The sequence below is a fragment of the Balaenoptera borealis genome (genome assembly GCF_965194805.1).
Source record: "Balaenoptera borealis genome assembly, chromosome: X".
NCBI lineage: Eukaryota > Metazoa > Chordata > Mammalia > Artiodactyla > Balaenopteridae > Balaenoptera > Balaenoptera borealis.
The window spans coordinates 95,437,129-95,451,946 of record NC_138881.1 but is presented as its reverse complement, the minus strand read 5'-3'; the positions used below and the strand labels follow the sequence as shown (position 1 = coordinate 95,451,946).

General features: G+C 39.8%; 1 protein-coding gene across 1 annotated transcript in view; it reads left to right on the top strand.

Moving 5' to 3' along the window:
- LOC309620614 (uncharacterized protein) overlaps nucleotides 1-14,818 on the top strand; it is a 168,629-nt gene extending 153,811 nt beyond the window's left edge. The window contains exon 2 of the mRNA XM_082377398.1: nucleotides 13,026-14,818. Within this exon, the coding sequence (XP_082233524.1) occupies nucleotide 13,026 (1 nt within the window). The 3' untranslated portion in view covers nucleotides 13,027-14,818. The remainder of the gene's footprint in view (nucleotides 1-13,025) is intronic.

Sequence of the window (14,818 nt, the reverse complement as noted above, 5' to 3'; positions counted from 1 at the left end):
AAGACATATGAATAGTATTGATAGTATAACACAAGATCTAATTACTTTCTATTATTTTGGGTCCCTGGACATGAGGATCTGTTCCTGTTTAAATGCTTACCTAAGGGTCTTCCTGGTAGTTGCTGTCTGAGCACCTGAAGTTAAGTTTTATGTCAGCGTTTGAAAGGTTCTTAGCAAGCTTGTCTAGTATAAGCACTTTAATTTGCACATGGATAAACTGAAGTCCAGAGAGAAGATGATTATCACACAGAATAGCTAAACACCACACTCTGATTATGTAGTATGGTTTATATATCAACGTACAACCTCAATGTTGTTTGTATAGCCACATATAAGCTCCTTGTGTATACAGACAGTTTACTAGGAAATTTGCCATCAATGCAGCATGCTTGATGTTTTAACCTACATGCTGCCCGTGAAGCTAGGTGGCTATTGAATTGAGCAGAATGCAGATGAGGTTAAGGGCATCTTTTTTAATCCTGTATGTGCCAGTGAGGTAGGCATGCTATTTTCACTTGTCTAACATCTTTTTTTTTTCTCGTTAAAGAGCCCACCTCTTCCTTTTGGCTTAATCACCCCTCCCAGGTCTAGAAATGGTCAAATAACCTGGGATTAGCCAATAAAAGGACAACATCCTCCTGGCCACAGTGATTAGCTTAGGAGTGAGTGGATATCCAAATCAGTTGAATCAGAGAAAATCTTGGGACACTCGCGGAAATTATTAGAGATGAGGAGCTTACTGTTTTGTTTGATTTTGCTGAAGTTTTTATGCTAGTAGAATGTAAGTTTAGAGATGCTGAAGCTCTTCTTTATCACTTTGTTGGGAATAGCTTCCAGCACAAGGGAAGTAGATCTGAGCGATGATAGAGATTTCTAAAGATATCGTTTGAATTTCCTGCTCCAGTCAGCCTTACTCCTGAAACTTTCAGATACATAACCTGATGTGTTCCCCTTTCTTGATTAAACTAGTTTGAACTGTGTGTTCTGTTACCAAAAGAACCGTGACTAATGCAGACTTTTATCTTTCTCACATCCACAGATAGCACATATAGTAGATGTGAGGTGTCACCTAGCCAAAGCCTCCTTCTTTGAAACTGTCCACATAGTCTTAGTCCCTGATAAAAGGTCATGTTTTAGATTGGGGTGAACACCTGACCCAGGAGTTATCAATCCATAAGCTATGCTGAGACAATCATTTGGACACAGTGACTGAATGAATTAGCTAAGACCATCTTGAGTTGGGCCAGAGTTGATGCCATGGCAAGACAAACTCACTTACAAGCCATAGTTATGGGAAAACATAGAAACTATGAATCAATAGAGAAAGCTAATCTGCAAAGATAAAATGGAAGAATAGAGCAAATATACACAAAGAAGAAACCATATGGCACAAAGAAAAAAAAAAAGGAAGATAGAGCTGCCTGACGATTTTCTACAAACAACATGGTGTTTTCTTCATGTCACTCCTCCTAGAACCATGCCCCACATTTATCCTTCTAATATAATGGACCTTTGTGATTTAAACTAGCCTGAGTGGGCTTCTATTCTATACAGCCAACTGGACCTTTCAATCACAGATCCCAGCACTATGCCAAAGGATGAGGAAAGTTTATTACAAAGTTTATTACCTGGACTAGAGGAATTATAGCTAAAAGCAGAAGACTATGGTTTGCTTTGGAGCATGAATTTTGAACATAAAGAAGACTGCTAGGTCTCAATTCCCTGACTCAATTTAAAGCCTGAAATCTGTGGACTGGCTTCCCTGTGCATGGAGCTAGGGAAGATCTCCCCCACAAGTGTTTATAACAATGTTTAAATTATCATCTCAATTACTCTCTGTGTACACATCAGTGAGCACTCTGCATATCAATAAATGAACTCTGTGTGTATTCAGAAGGCTACTGTGGTAACAGCAACATGTAGATCCAGTTCTCATTTGATGGGCACCTTCCCAGCTAGTTTTAAATGGTTTAGGGGATTATACTGGAGATTTAAGGGAGAACAGATGATTCTCATTGTCCTGCATGAGGTAAATTTAAACTTGAAAATGAATGCCCTAAAACGTGGTATTATTCTGTTCCTAGTCTGTTCTCCAGCTGTATAGAATATAAGCAGACCAAAATGCTCCCGAGGATAAAAAAGACCTAGAGATACCTGGCAGGCTGGGATCACAAAGTTTTGGCAAAGCAGGCAGTCACCTTCTATGGAATTCTGGTTCCCCAACTAGTTCAAGGTCATTCTCCAGGCTACCACACAAGTACCCACCATACTGGGGTAGAATAATTCCACCCCAGTGCAGAAAAAACTAAACATAATGGGGTCCTGGCTGCATCTTGCCCACTGTTTCTCTTAAATTCTTTTCTGAAGTGGCCCATGGGGCCAGTGAGAGACTGTTTGGAAATAATGAGAGGGTTTAGTGTTGTTAAAAAAAATTCAACTGAGTAAATTTTAAAGATCTTATTGCTTTATTCAGTGATTCATGAATTGGGCAGCATCCCATCTAGCAGATAGAAGGGACCTTCAAAGAGCTGTACAAAATGAAAGACTTTTATAGGCAGAAGGGGGCAGAACAAGGAAGTTACACTAGCAAAGAGCTGATTATTTGTGGCGAGGTCACCTTCCTTTAGGAGATGGCAGGGGTTTATCAGGCAGATTACCTCACTAGTACTGACCAGGTCATTCCAGATTGACTGGTTTAAGATTCATTCCATTCCTAGGGGAGGCTGAAGCTGTAATTTAGTTAGGTATTAAGTCTTGGTCGGTGATGTGGGGCTTAGCATAAGTGACTCTATTTTGAGCCTGCTGTCTCTTTTTTAACAGTGTATATAGGATTCCTCAGAAGCTCAGTTCTTGGAGAAGTAGCAAGAACCTTAAAAGGGTGACTTTGGTTGACATGAAAGAAAGCTTCTCGTCTTTCTCTTTGACTTGAAAAGTTAGTTTCTTTCTCTCTCTCTCTCTCTCTCTCCCTCTCTCCCTCTCTCCCTACGTACCTCCCTGCCTCTCTCTCTGCATAACTCAAAATGAGGAGAGAGAGAGAGACAGAAAGTATAGATGTCCTATATGTTGGTGATATTATTTTCTAGCCTGTGATTCTAATCATTTGGGTGCAGAGTTGTCTTCTCTTCCTCACCACTCCTTCCTCCCTCCTTTCCTTTTGTTCTCTCCCTTCTTTGAGCATCCCTTCCTTTTCTTTGAGGAGGATGCTTTTCCTTTGTCATTAAAATAAATTTGTTGTCCTTAAAAATGCCTACTCTAACAAGGTTACATAAGGAATTAATAATAATTCAAAGCGCTGTTAAAAACAACTTAGAGGCAGAGGAGGAGGAAGTGAATATTTTTCCCCTCATTGTCAGAAAAATAAAACCCAACTTGATTTCCTCTTGTGAAGTCTTAGTTGTTTCCTTCTAGATGAAGAAAAGGAATAAACCAGTTCTCAGAGACACAACAGCAGAAGCAGTAGCACCAAGCAGCATTTACATGAAATAATGCATGTGATACATTAGCATGGTTCCTGGCACACTGTGAGGACTGTTGATGAAAAATTAATCAGTTGATCTAAAAAAGAAATGGAAAATTTTATTCAAGCCAAATTTGAGGATTATAACCTGGAAGAGCATCTCAGAAAGCTCTGAGAACTCTTCCTCCCATTAGAAGTCAAGGCACAGTTATAGAAGATTTTGGAGACAGAAGGCTGTACATTAAATGATGTATTATTGACAGTTTAAATGATCCAGATCTAAGCGTCATCCTGGTGGGACATGTGACCCCTTACAAGATCAAGAAGAAATGCTATATTTTAAGGAGTTGTTTTGTTGATGATAGGAGAATGTTGTTCTTTATGGTTGAGCAGGTATTTCTACTAATGGGCGAGGTTTGGTCAATACATAATGCAGATACATAATGCACAGATACACAATGCACAGTAGGGGGGAGAGAGGAGGCCAAATGGCAGAGAAAAAGTTTTATGTTTAAATTTTTCTTGTCTTGCCATAGAATATGAATTTTATTTCACAACACTCAGTAAGTGTTCATTATTCGTGTTATTATTAGTATTATCGTTAGTCTTAAGTGCTCAAATTTTATTTCTGGACAAGATACCCTTGAAAACTGGTCATCCCAAAGAGTCAATCTCAAAGAGGCTTCAGCACAGAATCTCAGGACCTCTTAACTTTTTAAAGTGCTTTCACATTTATTATCTCACTTTTGTTCTGACACAAGTTCGGATTTATAACTGGAAGTTTAAAACAAAAGACAGTTTTCTAGCTAGAACAGTTACCAGAGTAAAATGCTATTGTATCCAAGTCATCCATTACCATTGCAGGAAGAAAATGCTGAGAAAAAGGAGGTTTCCCTCCTTAAAAGCACTAAACAGTATCATTTGCAATGTCGGAGAGACACAAAGATTTTCACTTTTATCAGTGAAGAAAGACAACTCTTTAAGTACCAAACAAAAATTGAGTAATAAGCCAGTGTAGAAACCAACTTTATGGGGCCCGATTTCTATTTTAATAAACACATGGCACTAATTGTGTGACAGGCATATAAAAGTTGTACAACTATTAATCCATTTATCTTCAAAACAATGCAATGCAGTAGGTTAAGTACTATTACGTGGCCATCACCATTTTACTGTTGAGAAACTCAAGGCAAAGTTGGGCTATGAAAATAGCCCACCACGATGAAGCCACTATGTAATACAGTCTGGTTTCAAACCGAAGCAACCTGACTCCAGTCTAAGCTCCAGAGCATAATGCTTGCTGCCCCCCCCCCATGCAACTGCATCCTCTTGAGAGGCCATGAGCCAACACTTTCTCAAGTTAACTCCCCTCTCAGTACCACCTTCTCAGCATCTGTAGACTTCTGGAAAGAAAGCTTCAGGTAGCAAGCTATGTATACCATAGTCTACTGCCCTATCTAAGAGATAAAACTGCTGGCCTAAGAGAGGTGTGGAACAATTCCACAGTTGCCCATGGTGCTGCAAAGGTAGTAGCCAGAGCAATGGGAATGAGTTTAGCTTGAACTCTAAGCCACTATCTTCTATCCCTTTAACTGATGAATTTTAAAAAAATCACCTGTCTTCCCTTTCCTGGACATCTATTCCACAACACAACAAAGTTCTCCTTGATTAGCCAGTCACTTTCTTTGCTTGAATTAAAAAAAAAAAAAATAGAAGGGGGGAGCTCTTTCTTTCTAAAGGCTGTAAGCTCCATTTTTAACAGGTTAAGCCACTTGATTATGAATCCTGAAGCAGAAAGGGGGCAACCCTATGAAGTCAGAGAGAGGCTAGAGTAATGTCAGGCACACAGAACAGATGAAGTCACACTCCTTCTCTAGAGAAGGAAAACTACAAGTTGATATCAAAACCCATTATATATCCTTTATAGTTCATTATATCTAAACGTTTAAACTGAATGTAATTTCTTTTTTTAAAAAAATAGTGTAGTATTTAAGCACATGGACTCTGGAGCCAGACTTCCTGTGTTCAGATCTAATCCCTTTAATTAATCTCAGTGTTGCTACCTGTGCTTTGCTCAGCTGTTACTTTGAGCCAGTCATTCAACCATCTTATGCCTCCGTCTCCTCATTTCTAAAATGGGACTAATAATAGTACTTACTAATAGGATTGCTGTGAGGATTAAACAAGTAAATGTATTTAAAGATATTATAAAAGTGTCTGGCAGTAATAAGCATTATATATTAGCTATTATTATCAATAATAATAGCATTTAAAAGTAACACAGGGAGTTCTAAACTGTCCTTATATTCCCAAACTCTACACCATACTATTTATTCAGGACACTAACTTCACTTCTAATTGCCTTTACCCACTTATTCCTTGGTTTCTGTCTGTGACCAAACAGAAAAAAGGCAACAGGTCATACAGTCAGATTTTGGCACATGCGCAGACAGGATTTTGCCGTATGGGACATTAAGACACAGTCTCTAGGAACACAGTACATTCAAATTCAGGGTCTGTCTGAAGAGGGGAAAAGTACCACTTTCTGATGGCAACACTCCAGTCATGATAGGTTTATTTTACTATGAGGGGAGATAAAGCTATGTGGTCTGTTCTTTCTCTGAGTCTTTTTGGATTGTCTGCTTGTTTGCTTGTCGATTTTCCTTTTTTGTCTTGTGGGAAAAGGAGACTAAAGGAATAGCAGGGACCACCTAACTGATCTGGAACACTAAAAACACAAACTAAAGTCATCTCTTTAATTAATTTTAACAATCAAAGCATGACAATTATATTACTCATCAAGGAGAGAGGAAGAGAAGTCCTAACTGCTAAAGGAATCAATCACGAGTCAACCAACAAAATCCTAGCACCTGAACTAATTGTGGAACCATGTCCAATCAGAAATAGAGCATTTTAATAAAAACATAAGACTAGGACTTAACAACAACAACAAAAAACAGCTTAATATCAACTAGTGAGAGACATACCAAAGTGTCCCTACACGTTGATTGTTTATGCCTGCTCTGTAAGATTATATTTAGAATTCAGGTAAGTTATATATTGATGAAAAAGTAAGGGTCTCAAAACATTTCCTGGTTCCTATCCGTATATCATATAAAACATATGCTTTAGAATTTAGTTCATGAGACCATATGAATCACGGAGTATGCTACAAAATTACCCTAATTACAGGAGAATAATTAGGAGAGAAAAGAGCCTTAGATGCCAAACCTATAAACTCAAAAGTACAAAATCATGACAGGTATTACAGCCATAGTTTGCACTTGAGGAAATAGTTTGAAGATTGGCTAAGAAGCTGTCCATAAGTCCCACAGCTGGTTAGCAGCAAAGCTAAGAATTAGACGAACCCTGTGACCCCACCACGCCATTAGGGTGAAAACATCTCAAAGGAGGTCAGATTCTACGGCTTTTTATTTGGTGAGTAATGAACCACTCAGTTATATAGCACAGAATTTTACTTTCAGATCTGCCTAAATAGTCCAATTGGTCCTAGAGATAATTTCCAGTCAAAGGAATAGAAGGTCTCAGAGTTCCTGTTCCCCATCTCACCTCAACTACAGATTTGCCCAGGATTTTGTCTTGACTGTACCTAGATCTATCAGGACTATGTGGTCTGCTTTCCTCCAGGCCTAGACCTTGGAACAGTTAGGGAGTAGGTGAAGTTTGACTTCTACACTCTTTTTGTGCATCTTCTCTTAGCCCTACCTGGTCAAATCTTTCTTACCTTTTCAAGGCTCAGTTCAAGTTGCATCTTCCTGGTGAAGAGTTCCTTGACCATTCTGGAAAGAAGTGATCTCTCACCTCTTCCAATACCTATAACATATAGTATCTTTGCCACCTTTTAACATTCACCATACACCTTAACAATGGTGATAGTGGTGGTTGGTCTTGGTAGCTAAAATTTTTTGATTGCTTACTTGTACTAGCAGCTTTTCATGAATGATTGCACTCCTCTCTGGCACTCTATGAAGTAGGTTCTTGTCATCTGTATTTGAAGATGAAGAAACAGGCTCAGAGTTTTTAGGTAACTTGCCCATGGTCACACAGCTAGTAAATGGCAGAGCCACAATTCAAACAGGTTTTCTTCTGTCTCAAGCTTCCAGGTTCTTAACCACTATACCATGCTTTCTCAGGGTGCAGTCCATAGACAACAGGCATAAAAATCACCCAAACATAGGTTTATGGGTTCTACCTTAAACCTTCTGGAGGACAATCTCTGAGAAGGAAGTCTGGGAACCTGGATGTTTTCTAGCCCATTGGAGGTTCAGATGCCCACTGCAGTTTGTGAGAAACACTGCACTAAAAAGTCTACTGGTAGCAACTCCCTTGAGTTTATATAGGTTTTCATGCTCACAAAGCTCCTTGATATTCATTATTACTTACTGGCTATGTCTATATATAACCCCTAATATGGGTTTACATCTTGTGTCTCCTGACTGTAGTTTAAGAGACATGGTTTCACTCTGTATCACCTGCTCACTGCATACCTCAGAATTTTGTACACATTCCTAGTTTTCAGTAAGCCTGCTCTTCCACTGTGATTGCCAAATGGTCTCTGCTGCTTCACAGAAGACATCAATCTATGTTTCATACTAAAAGGGGTATGTTCACCCCTAAACCCCTCCACAGCAGCCACAAAGAGTGGCTCGAATTTCAAGCACTTTTATGTCATGCCCATCCCATTAAAACAGAGGGCATCACAACGGTGTGACCTTTCTGTCTGCACAGGAAGAACAGCATTTGAGTCCATTGCTAAGATTTCTCTTCCCTTCCTGGATGCCCTTCCCTCATCACTGGCTCCTTGCCACCATCTCCCTGGGAGAAATGTGCTTATAGAAGAAGTTGAAGACAGTGGTGGCCTGATACATGCTGGGCCACACAAGGAATACCATGTAAGATTACAGGTAGGAGGAGCATGCCTTTGGCCACAGTGATCAAACATTAAGATGATAACTACAGTTTTAACACTTTTGTTAGAAAATTTTGTTTAAAAATAATGTATTTTTTAAGTACAAAAATACAAAATGCTCATTATAGATTACTTGGAAAATAGAGAAAAAGGCAAAAAACCATGTATTGGTTACCCTATCATTCAAACAAAACCACTGTCGACATTTTTATATATAGTCTTTCAATCTTTTTTCTATGCAAGCATTCATAGGTATGTGTGTGTATGTGACACATGCATTAAAAAAAAAAAGGAATGATACTATATGCAAGGTTTTAGATCATGACTTTTATAATATCTAGACTATATCATGAACATTTTTCCTGTTTCATTAAATATCCTTATGTAAGATATAATGTTGGAAAACTTTATAAAGTGGTTAAATTATTGTCTTGCTTTTCAAAAAAGTCTAATGACTGCCATGCCTGGGTCAAGGATTATTGAAAAATAAGACAATCAAAGAAGAACCAGAACTAGGGGTCTAGTTGGACTGGTGAGTCTGTGGCTAATAGTCTGAGTAGAGGCCCAATGGGGACTTGGTTCACACATCAAAGTAAATCATAAGGATGAAGCTGGGAATAGTATCCAGGGGATGAGAAGAAACAGAAAGAGCATAAGCAAAGTTCTAAATTACAGGATGTGGGTTGACAGTAATAATCAGAGAGATCCAGATGAGTTGGAGGCCCAGCATAGGTAAGAGTCTGGGTCAGGGATCATGCCCAGAAGACTAAATGTAAGCAGGAGGGCAGCACAGAGTCTGAGTGTACAAAGACAGGTCTGGATTGGGGATTCAAGACAGAGATGAACAAATAGTTGCGGAACAGCAGGGAACTGAACACAGGAACTCAGGATCTGGGTCAGAAGCAGATCAACACAATAATGTGACAACCAGTCCTTGGAGAGGGGCTGTCCGGATATTAGTAGTCTTGGTGAGGAAAAATAAGAGTGCAGTAAGAACCCTACACAGTCCAGAGTGCCCTTAGAGTTGTAGCACTGACTGCCATAGAAGCTCTACTTGTTGATTGAGGGTGAGAGGATTCAGTTAATCACTGGGACCATCAGCAATCACTAGCCAGCAATGGACAGAAGAGAAGGGTAGGAGGCAGGCCTGAGAATGCAGGATACTTTTGCATGGTTACTTAAAAAAAAAAAATTTCCATTTTTGGGGTCAAAAGTCATCAAACAGTGCTTTTGTACAGTTCGAATCATATAAGTCCTTGGTATAAGAGGTTGGTTTCAGGGTGAGGGGAGGTGGGGTTGGTAGAGTGGTGGAACGTGGATTAATTGAGGAGTTTGGTTGTGTGGATGACAATGAAATACAATTTTACTGTACAAAAAAACACTAACTTTCAAGTCTGGCATATAGTAGATGTTCAGTAAACATTAGTTTAAATAATTTAAAAACTGTTAAGGCCAGCATTGGGCTAAACAGCAGAACATACAAAAGAAGAATGTGCCGTTGTTCTCTAAAAGAGCTTATTTTTATTTTTTAAGAAAAATAAAACAAGGGAGACCTTCAAGATGGCAGAGGAGTAAGACGTGGAGATCACCTTCCTCCCCACAAATACATCAGAGATACATCTACATGTAGGACAACTCCTACAGAACACCTACTGAATGCTGGCAGAAGACCTCAGACCTCCCAAAAGGCAAGAAACTCCCCACGTACCTGGGTAGGGCCAAAAAAAAAAGGAAAAACAGAGACAAAGAATAGGGATGGGACCTGAACCTCTGGGAGGGAGCTGTGAAGGAGGAAAAGTTTCCACACACTAGGAAGCCCCTTCACTGACGGAGATGGGGGGTGGCAGGGGGAGAGCTTTGGAGCCACGGAGGACAGCGCAGCAATAGTGGTGCAGAGGGCAAAGCAGAGAGATTCCCACACAGAGGATCAGTGCCGACCAGCACTCGCCAGCCCGAGAAGCTTGTCTGCTCACCCACCGGGGCAGGCAGGGGCTGGGAGCTGAGGCTCGGGCTTCGGAGGTCAGATCCCAGGGAGAGGACTGGGGTTGGCTGCATGAACACAGCCTGAAGGGGGCTAGTGCACCACAGCTAGCCGGGAGGGAGTCTGCAAAAAAGTCTGGACCTGCCTAAGAGGCAAGAGACCATTGTTTCAGGGTGCGTGAGGAGAGGGGATTCAGAGCACCACCTAAATGAGCTCCAGAGAAGGGCGGGAGCCGTGGCTACAAACGCAGACCCCAGAGACGGGCATGAAACACTAAGGCTGCTGATGCAGCCACCAAGAAGCCTGTGTGCAAGCACAGGTCACTATCCACACACACCCCATCCCGGGAGCCTGTGCAGCCCGCCACTGCCAGGGTCCCATGATCAAGGGACAACTTCCCCAGGATAACACACAGGGTGCCTCAGGCTGGTGCAACATCACGTCGGCCTCTGCCACCACAGGTTCACACACATCCCGTACCCCTCTCTCCCCACCACCTGAGTAAGCCAGAGCCCCCTAATCAGCCGCTCCTTTAAGCCTGTCCTGTCTGGGTGGGGAGCAGATGCCCTCAGGCGACCTACACGCAGAGGCACGGCAAAATCCAAAGCTGAACCCCGGGAGCTGTGCGAACAAAGAAGAGAAAGGGAAATTTCTCCCAGCAGCCTCAGGAGCAGAGGATTAAACCTCCACAATCAACTTGATGTACCCTGCATCTCTGGAATACCTGAATAGACAACGAATCATCCCAAAATTGAGGCGGTGGACTTTGGGAGCAACTGTAGACTTGGGGTTTGCTTTCTGCATTTGTTTCTGGTTTTATATTTACCTTAGTTTAGTATTTAGAGTTTATTATCATTGGTAGATTTCTTCACTGATTTGGATGCTTTCTTCCCTTTTATATTTATATTTATTTATTTATTTGTTTGTTTATTTATTTATTTATTTATTTCCCTTTTTCTCTTTTTGTGAGTGTGTACGTGTATGCTTCTTTGTGTGATTTTGTCTGCATAGCTTTGCTTTTAGCATCTGTCCTAGGGTTCTGTCTGTCCGTTTTTTTTTTTTTTTGGTATAGTATTTAGTTTATGTTATCATTGGTGGATTTGTTTATTGGTTTGGTTGCTCTCTCTTTTTTTATGACTTTTCAATTTTTTATTTTTAATAATTTAGTAATATTTTTATTTTAATAACTTTATTTTATTTTATTATCTTTTTCTTTCTTTCTTTCTTTTTCTTCCTTTTCTTCTGAGCCTTGTGGCTGACAGGATCTTCGTGCTCTGGCCAGGTGTCAGGTCTGTGCCTCTGAGGTGGGAGAACCGAGTACAGGACATTGGTCCACCAGAGACCTCCCTGCTCCACGTAACATCAAACGGCAAAAGCTCTCTCAGAGATCTCCATCTCAACGCTAAGACCCAGCTCCACTCAATGACCAGCAAGCTACAGTGCTGGACACCCTATGCCAAACATTTAGCAAGACAGGAACACAACCCCACCCATTAGCAGAGAGGTTGCCTCAAATCATAATAAGTTCACAGACACCCCAAAACACACCACTGGATGCGGTCCTGCCCACCAGAAAGACAAGATCCAGCCTCATCCACCAGAACACAAGCACCAGTCCCCTCCACCAGGAAGCCTACACAACACACTGAACCAACCTTAGCCACTGGGGGCAGACACCAAAAACAATGGGAACTACGAACCAGCAACCTTCAAAAAGGAGACCCCAAACACAGTTAAGTTAAGCAAAATGAGAGGACAGAGAAACACACACAGCAGATGAAGGAGCAAGGTAAAAACCCACCAGGTCAAACAAATGAAGAGGAAATAGGCAGTCAGAGTAATGATAGTAAAGATGATCCAAAATCTTGGAAATAGAATGGAGAAAAAACAAGAAACGTTTAACAAGCACCAAGAAGAACTAAACAGCAAACAAACAATGATGAACAACACAATAAATGAAATTAAAAATTCTCTAGAAGGAATCAATAGCAGAATAACTGAGGCAGAAGAACGGATAAGTGACCTGGAAGATAAAATAGTGGAAATAACTACCACAGAGCAGAATAAAGAAAAAAGAATGAAAAGAATTGAGGACAGTCTCAGAGACCTCTGGGACAACATTAAATGCACCAACATTCTAATTATACGGGTCCCAGAAGAAGAAGAGAAAAAGGAAGGGACTGAGAAAATATTTGAAGAGATTATAGTTGAAAACTTCCCTAATAAGGGAAAGGAAATAGTCAATCAACTCCAGGAAGCACAGAGAGTCCCATACAGGATAAATCCAAGGAGAAACACGGCAAGACAAATATTAATCAAACTATCAAAAATTAAATACAAGGAAAAAATATTAAAAGCAGCAAGGGAAAAACAACAAATAACATACAACGGAATCCCAATAAGGTTAACAGCTGATCTTTCAGCAGAAACTCTGCAAGCCAGAAGAGAGTGGCAGGACATATTTAAAGTGATGAAAGGGAAATACCTACAACCAAGATTACTCTACCCAGCAAGGCTCTCATTCAGATTCGATGGAGAAATTAAAACCTTTACAGACAAGCAAAAGCTAAGAGAATTCAGCACCACCAAACCAGCTATACAACAAATGCTAAAGTAACTTCTCTAGGCAGGAAAAACAAGAGAAGGAAAAGACCTAGAAAAACAACCCAAAACAACTAAGAAAATGGTAATAGGAACATACATATTGATAATTACCTTAAATGTAAATGGATTAAATGTTACAACCAAGAGTCATAGACTGGCTGAATGGATACAAAAACAAGACCTGTATATATGCTGTCTACGAGAGACACACTTCAGACCTAGGGACACATATAGACTGAAAGTGAGGGGATGGAAAAAGATATTCCATGCAAATGGATATCAAAAGAAAGCTGGAGTAGTAATTCTCATATCAGACAAAATAGACTTTAAAATAAAGACTATTACAAGAGACAAAGAAGGACACTACATAATGATCAAGGGATTAATACAAGAAGAGGATATAACAATTGTAAATATTTATGCACCCAACATAGGAGCACCTCAATATATAAGGCAAATGCTAACAGCCATAAAAGGGGAAATTGACAGTAACACAATCACAGTAGGGGACTTTAACACCCCCCTTTCACCAATGAACAGATGATCCAAAATGAAAATAAATAAGGAAACACAAGCTTTAAATGATACATTAAACAAGATGGAGTTAATTGATATTTATAGGACATTCCATCCAAAAACAACAGAAAACACTTTTGTCTCAAGTGCTCATGGAACACTTTCCAGGGTAGATCATATATTGGGTCACAAAGCAAGCCTTGGTAAATTTAAGAAAGTTGAAATCATATCAGGTATCTTTTCCAGCCACAACACTATGAGACTAGATATCAATTACAGGAAAAAATCTGTAAAAAATACAAACACATGGAAGCTAAACAACACACTACATAATAACCAAGAGATAACTGAAGAAATCAAAGAGGAAATCAAAAAATACCTAGAAATAAATAACAATGAAAACACGATGACCCAAAACCTATGGGATGCAGCAAAAGAAGTTCTAAGAGGGAGGCTTATAGCATTATAATACTACCTCAAGAAACAAGAAACAACTCACATAAACAACCTAACCTTACATCTAAAGCACTTAGAGAAAGAAGAACCAAAAAACCCCAAAGTTAGCAGAAGGAAAGAAATCATAAAGATCAGATCAGAAAGAAATGAAAATGAAATGAAGGAAACAATAGCAAAGATCAATAAAACTAAAAGCTGGTGCTTTGAGAAGATAAACATAATTGATAAACCATTAGCCAGACTCACTCACCAAGAAAAAAAGGGAGAAGACTCAAATCAATAGACTTAGAAATGAAAAAGGAGGAGTAACAACTGACACTTCAGAAATACAAAGGATCATGAGAGATTACTACAGGCAACTCTATGCCAATAAAATGGACAACCTGGAAGAAATGGACAAATTCTTAGAAAACACAACCTTCTGAGACTGAACCAGGAAGAAATAGATAATATAAACAGACCAATCACAAGCACTGAAATTGAAACCATGATTAAAAATCTTCCAACAAACAAAAGCCCAGGACCAGATGGCTTCACAGGCGAATTCTATCAAACATTTAGAGAAGAGTCAACACCTATCCTTCTCATACTCTTCCAAAATATAGCAGAGGGAGGAACACTCCCAAACTCATTCTACGAGGCCACCATCACCCTGATACCAAAACCAAAGATGTCACAAAAAAAGAAAACTACAGGCCAATATCACTGATGAGCATAGATGCAAAAATCCTCAACAAAATACTAGCAAACAGAATCCAGCAGCACATTAAAAGGATCATACACCATGATCAAGTGGGGTTTATCCCAGGAATGCAAGGATTCTTTAATATATGCATATCAATCAATGTGATACACCATATTAACAAATTGAAGG